This window comes from Guillardia theta, assembly GCF_000315625.1.
Source record: "Guillardia theta CCMP2712 unplaced genomic scaffold GUITHscaffold_7, whole genome shotgun sequence".
In the NCBI taxonomy this organism is placed as follows: Eukaryota; class Cryptophyceae; order Pyrenomonadales; family Geminigeraceae; genus Guillardia; species Guillardia theta.
In genome coordinates, this window is record NW_005434667.1 from 1,121,120 (window position 1) to 1,143,257 (window position 22,138).

Sequence of the window (22,138 nt, forward strand, 5' to 3'; positions counted from 1 at the left end):
GTCATTCTCAACGCTTGTCAGTCATACAACATGGGAAAGCTTCTCGTTGATCGAGGAATCAAAAACGTCGTTTGCTGGAGAGGGACAGTCTGCGACGAGACAGCCATCAGTTTTTCCAAATACTTCTATGAGACACTCAACGAATTGCAAGTTGGAAGAAGAGAGATCGATTATCCCCGAGTGTTCGAGCGAGCTTGTTTAAAATTCTCAAACACTTCATCCAATATGATTTCCTCGAGAGGTAAAGCCAAGACAGTCAGGCAGGATCAGGTTGTCCTTATCAGCACAGGCAAGTGTCTCTGTCATTGACGGATGCATTCAACTCCTAACTTGTTCATCACAGACAGGGAATTAGAACGAGACCTTTGAAGCATATCATGAGTGTTCAACTCGATCTTTCTGTTCATCGAGTAGGCTAGCAAAAAGACGGACTCCCTAATCACACTTTTATCCCCACTTCGAATTAGATTCACCTCCTCTGCACTCGAAGCATGTGGCCATGGCTGTCCTGCTGTCTGCTGTTGCATAGAGGTGACCTGACCGTACATGTCAGTCCAATCGCGCCCACCCAGGGGCCTCGATACCGTTGGGGCAAGCGCGCCAGATTCCGCCGTGCCATGCCTCGTTGGGGGGTAGAAAGCTCATCCCCTCCAAGATCTCCGAGTGTGCCTGCCGTATGTCTCAGACGGTTCAACGCATCGAGCATGCAGACCCGCCCGACCTCTGGCCGGACTCCTGCCACCGCCACCGTCAGCATACAAACACACAAGGCTGGAGCACTGACCGAGCTCTAGCTCCCTCCAAACGCGCTGAGCTGCTATCTCGACGTTGAAGTTACCGCACGTCATGAGCGAGCCAGCTTCTTCTTTCAACAAGTCTCGGAGCTCGGCGCATGATCGCACCAGGGGCATGCAAACCGTTGACGTCAGCCGATGGGCCTCAACGCTGCGCCAGAATAGGATGAAGCAGTGGATGAGCTGGCGCCACAGGTAAAGTCCGTGACTTTCTATAGAAAACTGTTGCATGTAGCACGAGAAAGCCTCGAGCACCTCCTGCAAACTTCTGACGGTTGACTCTGTCCAGGTGACGTCATAGTCTGACAAGGTCGAGCATATAGACAAGGATTGGCATATGATCTTGTGCTGTATGCTTTCCTCAAGGTCACTATTGATTACAGTGCTGAGCAACTTCAGAAACTCGACGATCGCCAGTTCGTCCTGCTGAACTAAGTAATGGATGGCATTGGTGGATAGCCAGAAGAAGGAGAAGTATGCTCCGAGGTCAACCAAGTCCCGCATCACATGGACTGTGCTGTTTCGAATGTTTCTGCAGTCATTCGGTTGCAGAGGAGAGGTACGAGCAAGGACGCAGGAGAGGACGAGGTCCAAGCATCTTGCTCGAGCGTATGGAAGAGGTTCCGCGAATCCTCGTGAGCGAACATCGGTGACTGCATCTACTACCTCATCCCGATACCCCTCCAATTCACGGTGGAAAGTCAAAATGCTCGAAAGAAGCTCCTCCTCCTCATCCTCGCTATCTTCCTCCTCGCTATCCTCTTCTTCGCTAATTTCCTCCTCCTCCTCCTCCTCCTCCTCCTCCTCCTCCTCCTCCTCCTCCTCCTCCTCCTCCTCCCTATCTCCCTCCCAGCTCTCCTCTTTGTTGAAGTTCTCCTCTTCTCGGTTCCATTCCTCCGACTTGTCGTTCTCCGTGATCTCTTCAGAGAAGTAGGGTGACATCTCTTCTTTCCAGCAGTCACCCGCATAATTCAAGGAGCAGTCGTTCTTGGACCAAGGGCTGTACATCTCATCATATCTGGACCAAGGGCTGTACATCTCATGATACATCACGTCATACATCACGTGAGATCGTCGTGCAGTTAACTCTGAGAGCTTTGCTTCACTTCTCGAGAGGACAGCGTTTGTCTGTATGAGGACCTTCTGCTGGAAAAGCACTGCATTCCTGGCGTTCACGACCCGTCCATACCGCCTCATCCTGTACCCGTCGTTCTTCCTGTCCTCACAGCCGAACGGGCAAGGCTTGTTTGCGAAGGAGTCCGTGGTGGCAATCTCCACTTCTTTCAGCCCGACGAAATTTCCCTCGGCATCCTCGGAGTAGACCTTGTGCAGCTCCATGTGCGCGTCCGCCGAGCTGATCTGCAGGACGTGCTGCTGGCAGGGGAACAAGATGAGGGGGTCCGCCTCGAGGTTCGCGTCCTTCAAGCTGGAGGAGGTGAAGAGGTCAACCTGCAGCCTCCCGACGTCTCCAGTCTGGTCGCACAGGCGGCAGAAGCTTTGGTAGGGCTCGCAGGGCTCCCCGCACACGCTGGGGCAGGGGTGACCGCAGCCAAGGTTCTTGTCGCACCTCTTGTTGCAAGGCAGACGATCGCAGGGAGCGAAGCAGAGCAGGGAGCATCGCTTCACGTGCTTGCACGCCCAGTCACAGGGCTCCATGCACGGCTTGCACATGACCCCGCACGGCTTGCGGCACTTGGAGTGCGCGCATGCGAGAGAGCACTCCTCCTCGCACTTCGCCTCTCCGCATCTCGAGCCGTAGAAGGCATGGCAAGGAGCACCGCACACGTGGCCGCAGAGGTTGGACAGCCTCTGCTCGCATCGCACCTCACACTTGTCTGCGTGCTTTGGGATGATATCCTCATACGTCGAGCTCAGAAAGTTCAGCCCTGCTGCTTCGCTGCCCGACTGCAGGCAGGAGCCGCATGAGGCGGGGCAGGTGTGACCGCACTTCAAGAGACCGCTGCATGGAACTGGGCACTTCACCCGCCCCTCCTTGTAGTCCTCTGCTAGCTTGCAGGGCACCTGCACTTGATGCCCGCACACGGGCATGCTCACTGTGACCTCCTCCTTGCAGTACTGCCGCGTCGGATTGGCCGTCTGCCAGCACCGGATGGAGTTGGAGTGACCGCAATGCAGCAACACGTCCTTTATCACCTCCGAGCACTTGCCGCAATCTTGGAAGCAGAGCTTCTTGCAGCTGTGCTGGAACTGACACCCTCGTGGCCTCCTCGAGCAAGGCTGGCGGCACTGAAACCCTTGATGTCCGCCAGGATGGCACGACCGAGGGCACACGTGCCCACAGTCCAGCAGAGCTTCGCAGAGCCGCGAGCAGCCGCCATCTCGTGCGAGCTGGAGGAAGTCCTGGGGCTGCTTGCAGAGCCGCATGTCTTGCGGGTGTTTCTGACAGACAATAGGAATCCCGTCTCCCACGCAACCTCTGCTTGACAAGAGCTCTATCACCCTAGTCCACATGCGATCATCGTGCATGAGTGTGTGTTTGTTGCCGATCAGGTACATGCCGTGCTTGGCGCGGGACAGGAGCACGTTGACTCGATTCTCGACCTTCATGAAGCCTGAACCTCTCTTGGGGTTAGAGCGAACCAGGCTCAAGATCATGATGTCGTTCTCCTCTCCCTGATAGTTGTCAATGGTTGCCACCCGTATGCCGCCTCCTGAGACATCCGCCCCAGTACCTTGGGGCCCTCCCTCCTCCTGCTCGGACCCTTGCATCATCAGCTCTGCCTCTTGGCTATCCTCCTCTCCGAGGAACGCCGCGAAGGAGGACTTAACAAGTTCCTTCTTGATCAGCACGCTCTGACCCAAGTATCCCGTGAGCACGGTGATGCGGTCTGCTGTGAATCCCTGCGCCAACAGGTAGCGGATGAGCGCAACGACGCAAGCGACTTCGTAAGAGTTGGTCTTGGAGCCCTCATGCGTCTGGTATCTCATCGACGAGTCTTTTCTCCCGTCCTCAGGCACTCGGTGGTTCCAGAAGAACACAGGCGACGTCATGCCGCTCACAGGCGGGTAGTGCAGGACCTTGTCGGCGTCAAGGAGCTCAGGGTAGATAGTCTGCCGGATCAGGTCGGAGATTTCAGGACGCATGCGGTACTGCCGTCGGAGCACACATGTCACGGCCTCGCGATCTTCGACGAGCCGCTCGAAGAGCGATCGGTCTATGTCATATCCTTCCTCGGACTGCACCGTCAGCTTGTGGCAGTTCACTTTAGGACGCAGCTGCTTGTGGTCCCCGATGGAGATGGCATGCTGGATGGAGCTGCCGATGAGCGAGAGCGTCTGGGCCTCGAGGATCTCCGCTGCCTCCTGCCGTGGGGCAAGTCAGTCAAACTCAAAGAAACACAAGCATCTCCTGCCTCGATGAGGACAACTTCACTCTGCAGCCCGTTGATGAGATCTTTGAACATGTTGAGCCCTGTCACTGTGCAACCGAGGATGGTGCAGTTCTGCTGAAGGTAACTGACTTGTTGTGCTCGTTGCAACTGCTGCTTCTGTTCGTAAAAGTTGTGTAGACGAGAATACAGAGAGAGCAGCGTTTGATGCTGCGTTGCTCTGAATTTATCCTGGATGAGTCTCGCAATTAGCTGTCTCGATCGCAGTGAAAGAGCCCAGATGTCATGAATCTCCGGGATTTCATCCATGTCGCCAATTGCAATGTTCACCGGCTTCTCTGGCAGGTATAGAATCTGCTGAAGCATAGTCTCTGTCTCTTTGTCTGAATCCAATTCTTGCCTGATGGTCTTCAGCGCGTTTCCACTTGTTCCGTCCTTATCGTTTCTGTATTTCAACCGATCGAACCGATTTGAGAATTTGCTTGGTACCTGTTTGCTTCTTCGGGGGTAAGTATAAGGCTTGATCCATAACTCAAAGATGTCATTTCTATCTGTAAAGACAAATTCCGAATCGTACAAGAATATTTCTGCGTTGACCAAGTCTTGCCAGATGGTTGGAAAATCATCTTCAAGGAAATTTTTGATTAGCTTCCAACTTGGTTTTGGATTACTCTTGATGACATTGGTATGTTTTTCAATCTTCTTCTCCAAGTGATTAATTCCTTTCATGATGCGGCAGTACTCAGACCTAGTGGCCCATCGCGAGTGCTCCAGTATCCTTTCTCTGAGGTCGTTCAGCGAGTAGCCAGACAGTCTCGCTGATCGCGTCCGCGTCCCGAGGCGCACGAGGTCGAGGCTGGGGAGCTCATCCAGGAGGTGCTCGAGGAACTGATCTAGCGCGTGGTTGGTGTAGCAGATGCACAGCAGAGGGTGTCCGGGGCCTATCACTTGGTTGGCAATCAGCAGCTTCACCATACCGATGCCGAGGAACGTTTTCCCGGTTCCTGCCAGAGTCAGGACAGCTCAAGTCAGGACAGCTGCCTCATGCGCTGCTCGACTCACCTGGCGGCCCTTGTGTGATGGCCAAGGATCGAGTGAGGGAATGCACGAGCGCGCTCGCTTGCTCTGCATCCAAGTAGCTCACGTCCTGCAGCGTCGCGATCACCTCGTTTTTGATCTCCTCGTCCTTCAGATGCTCCGAGCTCACTGCTCCAAGCAAGGCCTCAGCTTCATCTCTACATGGGCCGTCAAGGTCAGGCTTGAACAGACACTCAAAGTTCCAGACTACCCCCTCGAGGTTCCTGGGGAACTCAGACTGGAGCGGTTGAGAGGTCAAGGCAAGCTGAGCCAGCACAGGCGAGATGTTATCATATCGGATTGCTTGCAAAGTCTTGAGAACGTTGTAAAAGCTAAAAAACCCGCACCTAGGATCGATGATGCAATATTTCTCTTCACTACGAGTGAATTCCCGGACATTGTGTTGGAGCTCTTGAAGTTTGAGCTCTATTTCCATTCGGTTGCCCTCAGCCTTCTTGTTATGCTTGGGAGTTGCGCAAGTGACAGTTCCTAGCCCTATGCATTCACTGAAGTCTTCAGTAAGCAGCTTGCTCACACGCACAAGAAGTACAACATCATCCTTCTGAAGAGCTTGTATCTTTCCAGATTTCCATTCCTTCTCCATCGCGTCTTGTGTTGCCTTCTTAAATGATGACAGCTGATCCATCTCATATCGATGAACCAATCCAGAAAATCTGTTGAAGGCAATGTCCAGGAAGCGAACATTTCTGAAAATGAAGACAGAATGGAAAGTTGAGCTTCCTTCCACGACTATCTTGTGCTTGTCGCTTCCGATGTCTTTGTTGAGCAGCTCAGCAATTCGTGGTGTGTGCTTGGACATGTGCCGCACTAGTTCGGTCAGGTTCGCGATGGAGTCATGCCGAAACAAGCGAAAGTGAACGTCGACCAGTCTCTGGATAGAGTCATGAGGAAGGTGATGCGGAGCCTCTGCCTTGTTCTGCGGCAGGCATGGCAGCTGGTCTGCCAGCAGCTCCTGGGGAGTTGGGACGATGCTAATGTTGGCAATGTCCTCAAAGTCGTTGTCATGCCTCCTTCCTGTCTCATTGAGCTCTCCTGGCAACCGGAATGGAAGCAGACGAGAAGAGCGCGTGCTTGATGGTTTGCTCGCTCTCACGGGCAGCGATTCAGAAAAACCATGCCTCTGCATCACTGCTCTCAACGCGTTCAACATTATCGACACTTCATGCTGCCTTGAATTAACGGTCAGTTGCATAAGTCTGTGCTCGAGTTTCTCTACAAGATGGAGATACTTTTTGTGTCTTGGTTGTCCGGGAAGGATCACAAGCAGCTTCCCTGCAAAGAAACCAACTGCTTGCAGTTCCTCCATGTCCAGTCGCGACCAGATACACTGGCTTTCATCTGAGATCAGGTCCAGCAAGCTATCGATGAACTGAGCGTTGACATTGAGGATGGTTGTGAGCACATGCGCCTCACCACTGAGATGAGGAAAGGTTGTGATGAGGCACTGACAGCACTTCATCAGGGGCAACAACACTTCTTTCATGGAGCACATTTCTCTTAGCAGTGACATGGGATGCGCGGACCATACCACCTTCTTCGAATAAAAGATTTCTTCCAGGCGCTGCCTCCCATCTCCACCTGTCAGCCATTTGAGACACCAGGTCTTTTCCTTCAACAGGAGCAGCGCCTCAACGAAGGTACTAGCATTTTGAATGGTTGCAAGGGGGCTCTTCAACGAGTTAGGATGGGGGGTTGTTGGGGCCAAGATGTTCTCAGTATGTGCTATGCTGCTCTGATGTTCATGGTTTCCTCGTCCTCTGTTCTCGCAGCTCACAAACTCTGCCGCCATAGGGTTCATCCCGCCCCCATCGCTGCCCTCGCGCATCTCCAGTCAAGCTTTGCTGGGAACAGGGACCGGGGTTGTTTGCCCGGGGAATCGACTGAAAGTTGGGGGTAGAGGAGGTGAGACGAGATGAGTAAAAGTCTCTGTAGTCGGTCAACTCCATGGCCCGGGGCCCGCAGCCTTCCAAGTTCCGATCCCCACTCACTGAGCTGCTACCCTAATTTTCCGTTACTGGAAGACTTGAAGTCCGTTACAATGATTCGATAGGACGAGGGCTGAGCAAGATGCAAGGGAGCGAAGATACAACCAAGAAGCGAAAGCGACAGGTGAGGAGAAGATGCACAAGAGCGGAGGAATAGCACTGATGCAGTTGTCAGGTTTATCAGGGATACTTGCATAAGCATGGAAGCACGGGAGAAAATCCGAGGTATTCGTCATGATCAATCGCGAGAAAGCAAGGCTGAGCGATGATAGTTCGAGGAAGCGTTGGTTCGTGCTCCGAAGGGCACTCTTCCTCTGTTACAAGGGGAGCGCTGCGACGGTGATGATTTCGGTTCCAGCAGCTTGCCATCTGACTTGTCCGACCAGAAACCTCGTCTTATTCTTGACGTTGGCGGTGGAAAAGCAGATTTCGAAGAAGATGACAAAGGGTCAAAGTAAGGTCCTGTTAAGGAGTCTTCTTGCTATGACGAAACTCCTGCAGGTCTAGACTGAGGCTAGTATCATCGAATGGACGATCCCTCCTCCTCAGTGCTGCCTGTGAAGCTGTACCACCTTCTTGGGACTTTCTTGTCTGGTCCTCAAGCTCGTCACAGGATGCAAAGTTATGGTTCGACGCGTTTCAATCTGCTTTCGCCCTCAGGCAAGTAGCACTCTTGATGGGCAGTGACGTGCATGACATGTTCTCTGTTGATCGCAGAAGTACCATGGCGGAAGGAGTCGCCGACCAAGGTGACATCTTGACTGCCCTCGCCCTAGCTGACTCGTGTGCAGCTCCGTCCAACAGCGTCCACAACCCTCGGGGACTCCCTGTCCTGCTCGTGTTGGAGATGATTGGTGAGACTCGGCATCAGCAGCTGCTTGCTTACAGGGAAGCAGAGGGACCTTGCAAGGGAGAACGCTTCGAGATCCCCACAGAGGGAGTGACGGTCATCAGAAAGCCCTCGGGCATTTCTGTAAGGAGGAGGAGGAGGAGGAGGAGGAGGAGGAGGCTGAACGGGAGCAGAGGAGGGAACAGGGAAGGGCAGCAGGAGGAAGGGGTTTCATGTAGGCTGACTGTTTCGAAGGCACTTCATCACAAGGTTTTGAAAGAGTTGCAGCTTCCTGACCAGGTTTTTGTGTCTAACGCCTCGTGGGCGGTTGATGGGCCTTCAGGATGTGTCTCGCAAGCATGCAGAGATTCGGTGTGAAGGAGGAGTCTACTCCATCAAAGACCTTGGAAGGTCTGCTCCTTCTCTCCTCTTGTGCTTCGATGGTAAGTGAGGAGTTTCTCAGCTTGAACGGAACTGTGTTGAACGGCACTCGGTTGAGCCCAGAAAAGGTAGAGAGAGTGAGGAGCAAGTGAAGGTCTGATTGACCATATCCCAGGTGGCGAGCGATTGGAAAGTATTGTCAGGAGGAGACAAGCTTATCATGTGAGAACCAAGCATCAGCTGCTCTCCTTTGACTTTGTTTATCAAGTGGAAAGTGCGAAATTTCTGTGTTCTTCCGTGTCAAAGTACCCGACGACCCGTTGAGGTGTGCAGAGAGAGTCCGGACAGGCCCTTTGTCTGACCCTCATGCAGTTTTGAAGAGATCGAGAAGAGGAGGAGGAGGGCAGAACGCAGGGTGAGGAGGGAGAAACGAAGAGCAGCCAGGAAGGAAACAGGCAACCTTGTCTTGCTCCGAAGCTTCCATGTTGACTTCCTGTACCTCATCAGGCAGCAGCCAAGGCATCGAGAATCACTCCGCAAACGCGTCCTCTTCCTCCAAGGTCTCAAGCAAGGTGATGAAGGGCTCTTTCATCTCCTCGCCTCTCACCCTCTCCTCTTGCTTCCCAGCTCACGGCTTCAGCTGAAGTATTCCTGGCGGATGTGCTGGGGGTGAACTCGGAGAGGACCAACTTGAAGCCCAACACAGCAGCGCTCAATATCATTGTTGAGTCTGTGATGGACCACAACCAGCGCCTGAGGTCCCTACCCCCTCCCTGCTCCTGCTCCTGCTCCTGCTCCTGCTCCTGCTCCTGCTCCTGCTCCTGCTCCTGCTCCTGCTCCTGCTCCTGCTCCTGCTTCTGCTTCTGCTTCTGCTTCTGCTCCTGCTCCTCTGCTTCTGCTTCTGCTCCTGCTCCTGCTCCTGCTCCTGCTCCTGCTCCTGCGCCTGCGCCTGCTCCTGCTCCTGCTCCTGCTCCTACTCCTTGCTCGTCCCTTGCCTTGACATCGTTTCACCCTGCCCTTCTCAATCGCCTGCTCTCATGCGCCACTCATCCGCACACGGCAGGGAGGAGGAAAAGGATGCAGCTCAGCGGAGGCTGCGGGAGTTCAATGTCTCGCGCAACCTTCCTCCGAAGCGTCAACTGCCTCCTACCTATGACGGCTCGAACCCTCCTGTCCCCCCCCCTCGCAGCTTCTACGGCCAACCACCTCCAGACTACAACAGCAGCGCGCGCATGCCCCCTCCGCCGTATCCTCCTTCTCATCCTCCCCCGTTCCCCCCTTCTCATCCTCCTCCGTATCCCCCTCCCTCCATGATGCCGCCGCCAGGGAATGGCGAGCAGAAGGAGGTAGCTCCTCGGCAGCTAACGGAGGCAGATTTTCCTCATCGGTTTGGGAGCAGATAAGGATGGGATAGCAAGGAGGACAAGAGAGGACACGCGCAGTGATTAGAAGCTTTAATGATGAATCCTTTCTCCTGTCGTAATTTCTCCTTCCTGCTCCTCCATGCCTCCCTCCTTTGACTGTACAAGTTCCTTCTGCCCGCCGTCTTGATGGGGTATGAAAGGTCAATATACGAAAGTTTCTCCTCTCCTCTCCTCTTTGCTTCTCTCTGCCTTCACTTGGAGTCGAGCACTCGGTATCCCTTCCACCTCTCAGCTGTCGGGTTGATCATCTCACCCTCGATGAAGCTCATCAAGTTCCTCGTCGGACCATCGTCCGGCTTCATCTCAAGGCACATTGACAGCGCCGTCAGCGCGCTCTTCCAGTTCCGCTGGCTCCCATCCTCCCCTCCCAGGTACAGCCGCAGAGCCCGTGCAAACTCTTGACGGAAGCTGAGGGAGGTGGAAGGAGCGACAACGCTGAAGAACGCCTCTTCGGTCTCGAGCGCCGCCAGGTCGATGTCGTCAGGCAGCTCGCCGTTCTCGCTGCGGAAGAAGGGTCTGTCGAAGGTGTAGAGGGAGATGGGCGAGTTGCTTCCCTTCACCGTCACCCGGTCGACCATCCTGCACAGCCTCTGCACGCGAGGCGAGAGGAGCTCGAAGACGTCGCCCGACAGGAGGATGCTCACCCCGTACTGCTTCGACGCTGCTTCCAGCCGCGAGGCGATGTTCACGTGCGGGCTCAGGTATGAGACGTCCACCTTGTGCTGAGACCCGATGGCGCACTCGATCGCCCAGCTGCATCGTAGCAGTCAAGACGAGCAAGGAGGTGACACGTCACTCACCCGTAGTGCAGGCCGAACCCGAGGCGGAGCTGATAGCCCGGGATCCGTCGCTGCACCGCCTCCTTGCTCGTCTGCGCGATGATCTTCTTGTCCCGTGCGATCTCGCAGATGGCTTCGATGTACGACCGCAGAGCTCCGTCAGCCACCTCCTGAATGTCGAGCTCTCCCTTGGGCTTCCAAACAAGCTGCTCGTAAATGATCAGAAGACGAGAGTGGCAAGGGAGCAGCGAGAGAGGAGGAGAAACAGCAGGAGAGAGGAAGGAGTGCTGGGGGTTGAGGAGCATGTGGAAACAGGCATGCGTGAGCTGCAAGACGAGCACGAGAGATGAGGAGGCTAGAAAGCTGCGAGAAAGAGGGAGGACCAGGAAAGCATCTCCGATGTTCTTGTTTGGGGCCCCGTGGCACTTGTTGACGCTATCATGCACGATCTTTCCCACCCCGTTAACGACTTGAACCACATCTGCCTGCAGCACTTCTGTGAGGTCCGTGAAGTTCCGGATGTCGCAGAAGCCGAAGAAGGCATGCACAATCACGCCAGGGCTGTGCGTGTCAAGAGCGACGATGCCGTTCCTCAGGCAACGGGAGATCACGCGCGCTCCTGCCTCCCCGAAGCCCAGCTGCAGAAGCTTGGCAAGGCACAGCAGCCCCTGCTCGACCTTGCGAAGGTGCGGGTGGTCGCGGAACTCGAACCTGAGCGTCTTCATTGGCTCCTCGGCGATGGCAGCGACCTCGTTGGCGATCATGTCCAGGGGGTAGACGACCTGCAGAAGGACGTAGGAGGAGATCGACCAGGAGGACCAGAAGAGAACGAAGGCGAGGAAGAGGGAGGAAAAGATACGAAAGTGAATGTGAAGCTTAGATTGCTGCTCCTCGTCGAACGCGATGATGAAATCTTCCCCGACACTCAGTTCGCGGAAGCCCGGACGGAGCTTGCACGCCTCGCTTGCTCCTCCTTCATTGACAAGCGTCACTCCCGCAACCTCCAGGAACACCACAGGCGTCCCCATCTCCTTGTACTTCCCCAGGAACGAGTGCAGCACCGGCTCAAACCCCACGGCTCTCGCATTCTTCCCCGCCAAGTGCACAAACGCGTTGGAGAGGATCGCAGCGTCCGAGTTGACGTTGGACATCATGTTAGGAAAGAGATACATCTCCAGCCATATGAGGGAGATGAAGGAGGCTACAACCAGGAAACACCTCCTCACGATCCCTCCGTCCAGGGTCTGGTCGAGCGCGAGCCTGGAGGAGCACGAGAAGCAGAGGAGCGCCTCACTCCACCAGTAACATTCCTTCAACGAAGTCGCTGCATGCATCCTCCTTGCCAGCTGGGCCCCAGCTTGGGCAATGCGCCACATCCTGGCGATGACGAGCAACCTGATATACTGGTTGCCGTCCTCTCGGATATCGTATACTCTCATCGAGAGAATCTTGGGGACGAGGAAGAGGAAGGAGAGAAAGTCCACAAGGAAGAAGAACGAATTTCGATACCAGCTCTGAAGGAACCATCGATAGACACTCTCAAGACCGAAGCAGATCAAACATGCTGTCGCCGTGCCTTTCGCGTCGGAGAGGCTGGGCAACTTCCCTTGAGAGTTGACATGTAGCTCAAGAAAGAAGACAAGGTAGAACATCGCGAGTGAAGACAGAAAGCAGACAAGGAGGAAAAGCACATTCCGAAATGTCATCTCGCTCATACCCACCGATTCGTTCTCTCCGTTGAAGTTGATCGAGTTGCCCGTCAGAGTTCCGTTCTGAGTCCCTTGAGCGGCATCATCTGCATTCCCCGTGCTTGCGATCGATCTTCGTTTCTTCGCTTCCTGTATGCTATACCAGATCGCTTTCCTCCACCGGGCGCGGGAGCTCGTCTTGCTGGGCAGGTAAGCGGGAGACTTGTGAACAGGAGACTGATGGACGGAGGGAAAAAGGCTGGAGGGGGAGATGATGACTTCTACCCCCCACTCGATCCGAGCATGTCCGGGTGAGAGTCGCTTCTGAGATCGAGAGAAGGAGGACTCCCAAGGCTTCATGCGAATACTCGGGCGATTCTTATCGAGCCGATGAGCGTAAGCCGAGGAAGGCTTAGTGTTGTCTTTGTCAAGCTTTGACTTCTCTTCCCTGATCTGCTCGAGCTCCGAATGACCGAGATGCGTTGGCAGATGTTTGTTTCTCACTACGTTCACAGGAAACGAGGACGGTCGAGCGAGTGAGGTGGTACGGGGGATGAACAGGGAGACAGGACGAGGAGGAACGATGTCCGTGTCTTCGGAGCTAACAACTCCTGTAGACATCCTCGTAGTTGGGCTGGCCTTGTTCTGGCTCATCTTGCTCTCGTCAAAGCACATGAGGACGCAATCCCGTCTGCTGACATGCCCACCCTCGTGCTGCTCCGGGCTGAAGACCTCCTGCAACGTGATTGACGGACATGAGCTGGAGTAGCTTGTCAGCGAGAGCATGCCCTTGCGGCGCTTGTCTCGTTCTGATGACATGCTTGATCGTGTTGAGGTTCCTATCAGTTCATCCGACAACCACGAAGACTCCGACACCTCAACCTCAAACAGCGCTGGACCTGTCCATCCTGGTGAAAGCCATCAGAGACAGCTGACGTATGATGGAATGTCGCTTCTAAAGTTCTCAATGCTGTTGAACATCTAACTGAATCGATCCTCAGTGAAGACAACCAGCTTTCGACCCTTCACAACGATTTCATACTTTTCCCGCTGCACCGCAGCCCTTCACTCCTTCACTCCTTGTTGTCAACACGATGCTCGCTATCGACTTCATCATCGATCTAATGTCTCTCTCATAATCTATCCTCTATCTACATTGTTTCTGCCTCCTCCTCTCCCCCTCCCGCTTTCTCCCCCATGAACTCCCTGCAGTACCTGTGCGAGCATATCCTGGTTGTAAAGGTACTTTGATTTCAACTACATGCAATTGAAGTTTCATTTTTTGATTACATATTTGAAATATTTCAATCAGCGTTAGCACCTCTTCTTTGAGATATGTTACCCTCGAAACTTTCATTCATTTATTCAAATGAAAAGGTACATTTTCAAAAACTCTCCAGCAGCAAAGAGGTACCTGCCCGGGCCCGGCCAGGGGCGGTCAGGGACCCGGCATGGAAGTCCCTGATTTTTAGCTTAACTTTGAGTAAAGTTTTGGAAAGGGTCTACCATCTTCTGCGGTTCCTTACACCCTAACACGCGCACCCATGTATTAAAGAGACTGCAGGTCAGAGGAGAGAGGAGCGGAGAGGAGGAAACAATGGAGGGTACACAAGAGGAGAAGAGAGGAGATCTGAAGGAAAGAAGAGAGCAGAGCGAGTAGTTTGTTTGCTTGTTGGTTGTTTTTTTAGAATTGGTTGGTTGGTTGGTTGGTTGGGTTTCTAGTGATAAGGAAGAACAGTGGGACGAAGGAAGAAACGTAATAAGGAAGAACAGTGGGACGAAGGAAGAAAGCGAAACATAGAGGAACGACAGTACGGACCATACAAGAGAAGCAGATAATTCTCGAAATAGCCCATATTCGCAAGAGAGAATAAAGTAATAATCGAGATCGCAGGTACAAGGATAGAGGCGATGCTATGAAACACCGAGAATTACAGTGAACCCCAGCTCGAAAGGCGAGGAAGAAGCACCGGGATAGATCACGAATCAAGTGCAATATGACGATCTTTAAGCTCGGAGCTCGAGGTCTGGCGATGGTGGGTCAATGGACGAGCAAAGGGGTTGTGCCTGCAAGGAGTTTCAGCTCCATGGCGAGTGAGCTGAGGGTGCTGACGGACTTGCGATCTCCTCACCTGTGGTATCCCCTTGCGAGGAAGATGAAGCGAAGGTATGAGACCGGGACAATCCGAGTCGTTGATGTCCTCCACTAGGTGGGTCCTGCACATAGGGCCAACTAATAGCGGGAAAACGTTCGAAGCTCTGCAGAGGCTGGCGGTAAGAGACTCTACGGGGAGAGCTGCGGGAGAGCAGTGAGTGACTTGTCGTGGCAGTCCGTAGAGTCGGGGAGATATTGCGGGCCCCTGAGGCTGCTGGCATGGGAGGTGTATGACAAGCTGAAAACAGGAGCAGTGAACGGGTCCATGCCCAGCCGGCCTTACCTGCAAGGCTGACGCTTCCTGCAGGAAGCCGGTGCGATGTAGCTTGATGACAGGGCAGGAGAAAGTGTTCGACCCCAAGGCAAACCATACCTCGTCGACTGTTGAGATGGCGGACCTTGACAAGGTGATCGACGTGGCGGTCATCGACGAAGTTCAGATGCTCGAGAGCAACGATCGAGGATGGGCGTGGACGCGAGCATTGCTGGGACTTCCTGCTGCTGAGATCCACCTGTGCGGCGAGCCACGGGCACAAGAGCTGATCACGAAGCTGTGTGACCTCTGTGAGGATGAGCTGGAAGTGAAGGAGTACGAGAGACTGTCGTCGCTATCGGTCGCCAACCATTCTTTGGAGGGCAGCCTTCGCAACATTCAACGAGGGGATTGTATTGTAGCGTTTGGGAGGTCAAAGATTCATCAGCTGAAGCGCGACATTGAGGCGAAGACTCCATTCCGCTGCTGCGTCGTGTACGGCTCGCTGCCTCCTCTGACTCGGCAGGAACAAGCGAAGCTGTTCAACGAGAGGGGTTCGTTTCCTAACGGTCAAAGCTTCGACGTGCTTGTGGCCTCGGATGCCATCGGGATGGGGCTGAATCTGGAGATCTCGCGGGTTGTTTTCAGCTCCCTGCGCAAGTTTGACGGGCAAGAGGAAAGGCTCTTGACAGCTTCAGAGATCCGGCAGATCGGAGGACGAGCAGGAAGGTTCGGGACCAACACAGTGGAAGGGATTGTGACGAGCTTGCACAACAAAGACCTCCCGCTGCTGAAGCGAAGTTTCAAGACGGAGCTCCCTCAGATCGCGAAGGCTTGCCTCCGCCCGGAGATCGTCATGCTCGAGGATTTCGTTCACTCCATCCGGCACGTGTGGCCGCGGGAGGAGGGAGAAGACTCGCTATCGCTCGACACGGCCCTGCAGCTCTTCAAGGACTTTCACCAGACAGAAAGCAGCTTCTTTCTCGGGACGACCATCGACGAGTTGCGGGTGAGTAGGCAAGAGACGGAGGAGTTGGTTGACTTTGGCTGCAGGACCTCGCAAAGACGATTGAGTCTGTCAAGATGCCCCTCACGGATCGGTTCTCCTTCTGTTTGGCTCCGATCGATCTCAGCAAGGAGGATCGACGGAGAGCAGCATTCTACGAGATGGCGCGCATGTACTCTGAGAAGAGACTCGTGAGGATCTCGCAGGTCGCCACGTTCAACAACAGGATCCCCGACACCATGTTCAAACTGCGAGAGGTTGACCTCCTCCTCCCTCCTCCCTCCTCCCTCCTCCCCCTCATTCCTCGTGGCAGGCGGAAGAGACGCACGTCATCCTCGAGTTGTACGCATGGCTAGCTAATCGCTTTGAAAACGCTTTCTGTGACTTAGAGATCGTTAAGCGACAGATCGCAAAGAACAGCATCCTCATCCAGGTACTCCTTGGACTCCCTCCCCCCCCCTTTCTCGTCTTCCTCCCCCTTCTCTCGTTTCCCCTCCTTGTCCTTCGACTCGTCAGTGATGGAGGCTTGTCATGCTGTCACCTCACCAGCTACTCCAGGAGGGTCTCAGGAGGCTGACGAGGGAGGCGAGGTCGCAACTTCGTCAGGGGAGGCCGAGGAGAGAACTAGAGGAGGAACCTGAGTTGCAGTCGGAAGAAACCGTTTCGACGTAGCTTCCTCTACCTCCCCCTCCTTCCCGGATGATCTTGAGCTCCACATCGATTGAGCTACAGGAGTTAGGGAGGTCAACCGAAACGCTTGCTCACCTGTAGTCGACTGCATAGTGGCCACTGAGTGGTGGAGAGGAAACAGAATTCAGTTGCCAGCGATACGCAAGGCAGAGCAAAAGTGCTCACCATGGCAAAGTGTAGACTGCATGCTTGTATATGTTTGACTGAAGAAGATCCTGTTTGTAATCAGCTTACTCCTCAGCATCTTCAATCCTCATTCTCTCCCAAGCGTTCTCCCCCTTCCCTCGTCCTCGTCCTCGTCCTCGTCCTCGTCCTCGTCCTCCTCCCCTCCCCCTTTTCAATTACTTGTGCCATGACGCCCTCGTACTCTTGCGTCGGGTCCCAACAGTAGGAGTACCTTGTCTGCTTCAGAGTCCTCTTCCCCTCCTCCTCTCTGCACCTGTAGATCTTGACCCCTCGCGCCGACCTTCTCATGTAGCGGATGTTTTGTTTCGTGCGGACATCTGCATATTCCTTAGCATCTGTCACATCCAGAGTTTCTCCTCCCCCGCACACAAACTTTAACTCCCGAGCTCGCGCCTTACCTGACAGGAATAGCAGAGCTGTGGTTGCAGCAGTCGCAAGGCCCCACACTATGTGAATCTGGAGAAACAACATCAGCACGGAATACAGCCTTGGCTTCCATCTCATCCTTTGAATCGTCACTCGCGCTTCTTGAACCTCCTGCTCCTGCTCCTGCTCCTGCTCCTCCCTCCCCCCTTCCCTCCCCCTCCCCCCAACCTCCTCCTTCTCCTCCTCCTCAACGTTGTTATCCACCCCCTTGTTCTCATGCACCCTCCTGGTGTTCCTCGTGGGTCATTGCTCTCTTCGCTCTCATCACCTTGGTCGCTTCCCTGCTTGCTTCCGCTTGCGCTCTTGCAACTTCTGCTGCAGCCATCGCTTGCTCTGCCCGCAGCTTCTCGGTTGCATGTGCGAGTTGAAGCTCCTGAGGCATGCATGAGACAGCGCAGGGAAGCGAAAGACGCGAACACCTGGAGACGAATCTGATTCTTCGCTTTTGTTAACACAACCACTGCAGATATTCCTTGAAAAATTCTCAGATCGACAAGAGGAGGAGGCAGAGGGTGGGGTGCGCTACCTGCTAAGACTAGGACGATCGTCCCCGTCTGCACGACAGGATGGGCAAAGAAGCCTTTCCTCTTAAACATCTTGAAGGTCTGAGTAATGCTGTTCGGCCCTGCATCCCCTGTCACCTTCAGCAAGTTCGGTGGCAAATCGTATGTTTTGAGAAGATGGAGATAAAGAGAATGGAAGGGTTTGCTGTACTGATAGCAAGTGGTAGAGGCTGAAGGTGGTGGTAATGATGATGATGATGATGGAAATCGAAGATGGGGAGAGCAAGTGCTGGGAGTTTTTTTGGTATTCGCAATGTAAACGACGACGTTGAACTGTCTTTCACCGTTTGCAATGTCAGTCGGCGGAGTTGACTCGTTGATTGCATCTACGGTATCGTTCACCTACACCCTCATCAGATCCCTTCTCTTCCCTGTCTTCCCATGTTTGCCAGACCGCGGCAAGAGCAAGCTGTAGGTCATCGAACGCACTGATATGCAAGTCAGGTAAAAATGCACAAGAATGAAAAGTATCTGCTCCTGTTGGTTATCTTCCTATTCTATTGTAATCAACCTCGCCCACCTCGTCCTTCTCCTTTCCATATCCTCACTTCACTTACTTCCGATCTGACGTGAACTCAAGGATGTGACCGAGCAGCAGGGGGTATCGCATCAGCCGTTGAACAGGCATGATCAGGTATGCATCCAACGCCTGCCAAGATCTCAGCTTGCCCCCTCCTATCTCCAGCTTCCAATTGCTCCTCGCTCCCTTCCTCAAAATAGTGTCCTCCCTCCCTTCCCTTCCCTTCCTCGCCCTCCTCACTTGAGAATCTGCTCCTAATCCGCTCTGGATGCAGTCACGGAATCTGAAAACAAGTCAAGAGATGCAAGGCAAACAAGCTCTCAACGTCTTGCTGTTCCTTGCAAGGTCCTGCGCCAGTATCAACACTTGAAGTACTCGGTCTCAAAGTCCTCCCCTCCTGACCTGCAGGTTGCTGTATCCTTCGAGATACTTCGTCACATAATCCTGCTCACGATCGTCATCCTTCTCTGAAACCAATTAGATCGTCCAACTTCGTAATTTCTCAACAACGTCGAGGCAAACTTGCGCATGATTGCTCCAAGACAGCTCGGACCCTCCTTGGTGCAACCCTTCTCCAGCTGCGGAGACTGTGAGACTGGTTTGGACAAGTAGAAGGAGGAGGAGGAGTAGGAGTAGAAGCAGTAGTAGTAGGAGGAGTGGACTTTGTGGCGGTAATGGTAAATTAGGATAGGTAAGTCCACCTGCTCCAAGAAGAACTCGTTGTTCCTGAGGAGGATCGCAAGATCGAAAAGCATTCGCATCTGATCAGAATCCAAGTCTGGCTGGACGCCTTCTTTCAACTGGCAACAGGAGAGGATGAGAGAAGATATGTGGACTTCTAGTCTCACTTGTTTCCTGAGCGGAACGACCACATGCTGGCAAGCTTGCTCAGAGAACATGCGTTCACATCTCCTTTCTCACCTCCACCACTCTCGTCAAACGTAGGCAGTACTCCCTCTCAGAGTCGATGAGCTGCACATGCGCTAGTCAGCGTAACTTTGCTTTCGCCCTCCCGCCCGCTGATTCTCACCTCCGAGATCGCCATACGAAGCTGGACATGCGTCTTCGTAGTAACCTGTCAAACGTTGACTACCAGGCTCTCTTGTCTCGCTCGAGCGCACTGAGTGATCGTCGTCCTTCTCGCTCACCGTCATGGTAGCAAGCCCCGACCAGACACCCTTGGACATGATGGTCGCCATGCTGTTGTCATCTCAGAGATGTCAGAGGCCCCCTGACGTCCAAACCTCATCCTTGGAGGTGAAAGCTGCAACGCGGAGCGCAAGACAGACCGCAGGGCTGCACAGTAGAGTGAGATGCACAGGTCAAAGCCTTCTCCTGCTTCAACCGGGGAAGCGAATCTTGTCATCCTGTACGACATCTGACTCCAGCTGAGCGATGACCTGCAATAGTTCTCAGCACAACCACGTTTGCGTCAGGAGTGCCATGACCTCCATCACGTCAGGTCTCGAGTCATCCACGAGGATGTCGGGCTGCCCGCTGACCTGCCACCTCCTCTGAGTTTGTCTTGGCAGGATCGAGCTGGGAAACCATCTCATAAAGTATCTTCCCGAACGCCCAGACATCTGAATCTTGCGAGGCCAGGACGATCTCGCTGTTTAGGATACTCTTCGCCTGATGTCGCTGCAGCATCACAACAACTAAGACCTCCTGGTCTTGCTCTCTTACCTGCTCTGGCGGACAGTAGGATGAAGTGACTTCGAACCTCACTGCAAGCACAGCAGCAGATTCAGATATTTGTATGAGATCCCATGCAGAGTTTGAATCACCGCTGCCGTCCTCTGTGGTGCTCCCAAAGTCGCAAAGTTTCCACTGCCTTCAACGGTCTTGTCACACAAGGAGTCATCGCTCCTCCAGTCTCTCTTACCCACTGGAAGATCGGAGAAAGTTAGCAGGTTTCACATCATTGTGGATCAGCCCGAGAGAGTGTAGCTCCTGAAACAATGATGTAATTAGACATGTCAGGCTGAATACTCTGACACACGAGCGGCTCGTTCACCTGTAAAGAGGACCCAAGGGAGCTACCGACATCCAAGACCTCCAATCAGCTCGTTAGACCCTCTCTCTCTATCTCTCTACCAATCACCTCAACCCACGTAGGCTGGAAATTCTTCTGCAAGAGCCAGCGATCCAACGACATCGTCGCATACTCCAGGATCAGGCTGCCATTTTTTTGACAACAGGTTGGATGAAAGTGATAGGATGGAGTTAGCTATCTTACCAGCCCAGCTTTGTGTCTTCATCTTGTCTTCCTGCCATGTGAGGATGGAGAAGTAAGCCGAGGATACAAGGATGAGGGAGGATACCAAGGAAGGGGAGGATTTCTTCATGGATCATGTAGTCGAGGAGCCGCACGAAATGATTGCACGAGACATCTTGGCCATGCACGTGTCAGGAGCGTTGGAATGGCGGCGATGGAAGGGTCTTCTTCATCTACCTTTCTTCTTCAACTCCAAGAGCACTGTTATGAGAATGAGTCGTATCACGAGCAAAGCAATGTTCAGCTGACCTTGCCGTTCCCTTACTGCCGCGTTCTCTTCTGCGACCTTTAGCACCACGCTGCAGCCTCGTGAGTGCACATGAGGAAGTGAGATGAGTGGAGACCTGTCTCCTGCCTTGGACTCAGCCTGGTACACGTGGGCATGCGATCCTTCGTGGATTTTCTGAAAGAGCGCAAAGTCAAGAGGATTTTGACGGTGGGAGTCGAGTATTCATGGCAACCTTGACGATCTTGTAGGCGCCAAGGAAGCCATCATGCAGGAACTCGCTGGTCTTCATCCTCTGGCCGACATGCAGCGCCTACAAACAATCAACCTCAGCATTCGAAGGGTTTGCGCCACAAATTCGTCCAAAACACATTTTACGACATCAACAGAAGCTCGCTGCTCATGATCGTTGGTTCTATCACTACCCCATTACATCTTATGATACCTGTCGCTCAGACTGACACTCGGAGCTACTCGTTTCTGCTTATCTCCCTCCATCCTCTCTCAGTTTCTGGTCATCCTTGAAATCGCTGGCACATTCCATACAACCGTCCTCCATCTTCCATCTTGAACCTGCTAGTCCAGCCGCTACCTCCTCTCCTCCCTCGCTCTAGTTTGCTTTCGCTCACTTTCCTTCCCTTCTGTGCTGTTTCTCCTCCTCGTCCTTCCCTCCCTCCCCACACCCACTTCCGCAGTCGCATCTTTGGTCGGCCATATTTGTGGTGAACCGCATCTCAGGCAGAGCCGAATTTTTTGTTGCCGTCGGGCAGCGGTCCATGCGGATCGATGCCGAGCTCGAAGGGGAACAGCGGACGACGATGAAGAGAAAGTGAGAGGAGCAGGAGCAGGAGCAGGAGCAGGATCAGGAGCAGGAGCGGGAGCGGGAGCGGGAGCGGGAGCAGGAGGATCCCTCACGGGGCTCAGGGAGCAGATGGACGAGAACTTGATAATGAAAGAGTCTTGGTGCTGAGAGCGAAAAGGGGAGGGAGGGAGAGCGAGGGAGGGAGGGAGGGAGGGAGGCTGAAGCAAGAGAGGGGCTTGAAAGAATGCAAACATTAGTAGATGAATTCCTTGCAACCGCACAATCCTTCCCCGAACACAGCGCGATCGAGCTGGCCGATGGATTCAGCATCTCCTATCAGCATGTGAGCTCGCGATCAGATGTACGTCACGTGTGATCACACCTGACAGGTGAAGATGCTGGTTCTTCATGCTGCATGGGTGTTGGCAAAGCATGGAGTGCAGCAGGAATATGCTATTGCGCTGACAGCCGACGAGGGTTTGACTATGGTGCTGAGCCAACTCGCAATCCTTGTGGCAGGAGGCTATTTCGTTCCTCTCGACACGAAGCTGCCTCATGAGTGAGAATAAAGAACAACAACAAGATGGTTCAATGCCCACTGATTTGATACAGACGACTGCAATACATAATCCAAGATTGCAAGGCGAGACTGATTGTTTGTCATGATCAAAACATTGCCAAGGTTCTGCTTTCTTCAGATTGCTG

At 53.7% G+C, this 22,138-nt stretch overlaps 5 protein-coding genes across 5 annotated transcripts; 2 read left to right on the top strand and 3 right to left on the bottom strand.

Moving 5' to 3' along the window:
• Positions 1 to 2,081: 2,081 nt before the first annotated feature.
• GUITHDRAFT_64726 (hypothetical protein) lies at positions 2,082 to 3,524 on the bottom strand (the record flags this gene model as incomplete). Its single annotated transcript, XM_005840031.1, has 3 exons — positions 2,082 to 2,603; positions 2,856 to 3,350; positions 3,396 to 3,524. Coding segments are annotated over 3 exons (1,146 nt in total), but the record flags the coding sequence as incomplete, so codon positions are not given.
• Positions 3,525 to 7,309: 3,785 nt separating this feature from the next.
• GUITHDRAFT_101549 (hypothetical protein) lies at positions 7,310 to 9,110 on the top strand (the record flags this gene model as incomplete). Its single annotated transcript, XM_005840032.1, has 14 exons — positions 7,310 to 7,351; positions 7,403 to 7,452; positions 7,500 to 7,566; positions 7,614 to 7,675; positions 7,729 to 7,976; positions 8,019 to 8,081; positions 8,124 to 8,200; positions 8,312 to 8,356; positions 8,400 to 8,467; positions 8,520 to 8,565; positions 8,613 to 8,659; positions 8,706 to 8,762; positions 8,810 to 8,852; positions 9,078 to 9,110. The coding sequence occupies 14 exons, from the start codon at positions 7,310 to 7,312 to the stop codon at positions 9,108 to 9,110; spliced, it is 948 nt and encodes a 315-aa protein (XP_005840089.1).
• Positions 9,111 to 10,463: 1,353 nt separating this feature from the next.
• Positions 10,464 to 11,317, bottom strand: GUITHDRAFT_50110 (hypothetical protein; the record flags this gene model as incomplete). The annotated part of the gene is made up of 3 exons (XM_005840033.1): positions 10,464 to 10,614; positions 10,662 to 10,846; positions 11,024 to 11,317. Coding segments are annotated over 3 exons (630 nt in total), but the record flags the coding sequence as incomplete, so codon positions are not given.
• Positions 11,318 to 14,415: 3,098 nt separating this feature from the next.
• Positions 14,416 to 16,408, top strand: GUITHDRAFT_84578 (hypothetical protein; the record flags this gene model as incomplete). The annotated part of the gene is made up of 7 exons (XM_005840034.1): positions 14,416 to 14,495; positions 14,539 to 14,602; positions 14,659 to 14,736; positions 14,795 to 15,745; positions 15,790 to 15,999; positions 16,056 to 16,319; positions 16,385 to 16,408. The coding sequence occupies 6 exons, from the start codon at positions 14,416 to 14,418 to the stop codon at positions 16,317 to 16,319; spliced, it is 1,647 nt and encodes a 548-aa protein (XP_005840091.1). The 3' UTR covers positions 16,385 to 16,408.
• Positions 16,409 to 18,971: 2,563 nt separating this feature from the next.
• GUITHDRAFT_150527 (hypothetical protein) lies at positions 18,972 to 20,947 on the bottom strand (the record flags this gene model as incomplete). Its single annotated transcript, XM_005840035.1, has 19 exons — positions 20,867 to 20,947; positions 20,750 to 20,808; positions 20,655 to 20,704; positions 20,583 to 20,606; positions 20,452 to 20,520; positions 20,367 to 20,397; positions 20,232 to 20,307; positions 20,145 to 20,183; positions 20,013 to 20,080; positions 19,915 to 19,961; positions 19,814 to 19,854; positions 19,676 to 19,759; positions 19,576 to 19,629; positions 19,473 to 19,527; positions 19,372 to 19,423; positions 19,249 to 19,327; positions 19,158 to 19,202; positions 19,049 to 19,099; positions 18,972 to 19,002 (listed from the first exon to the last, which is right to left on the bottom strand). Coding segments are annotated over exons 1-15 (805 nt in total), but the record flags the coding sequence as incomplete, so codon positions are not given.
• Between the last annotated feature and the right edge of the window lie 1,191 nt (positions 20,948 to 22,138).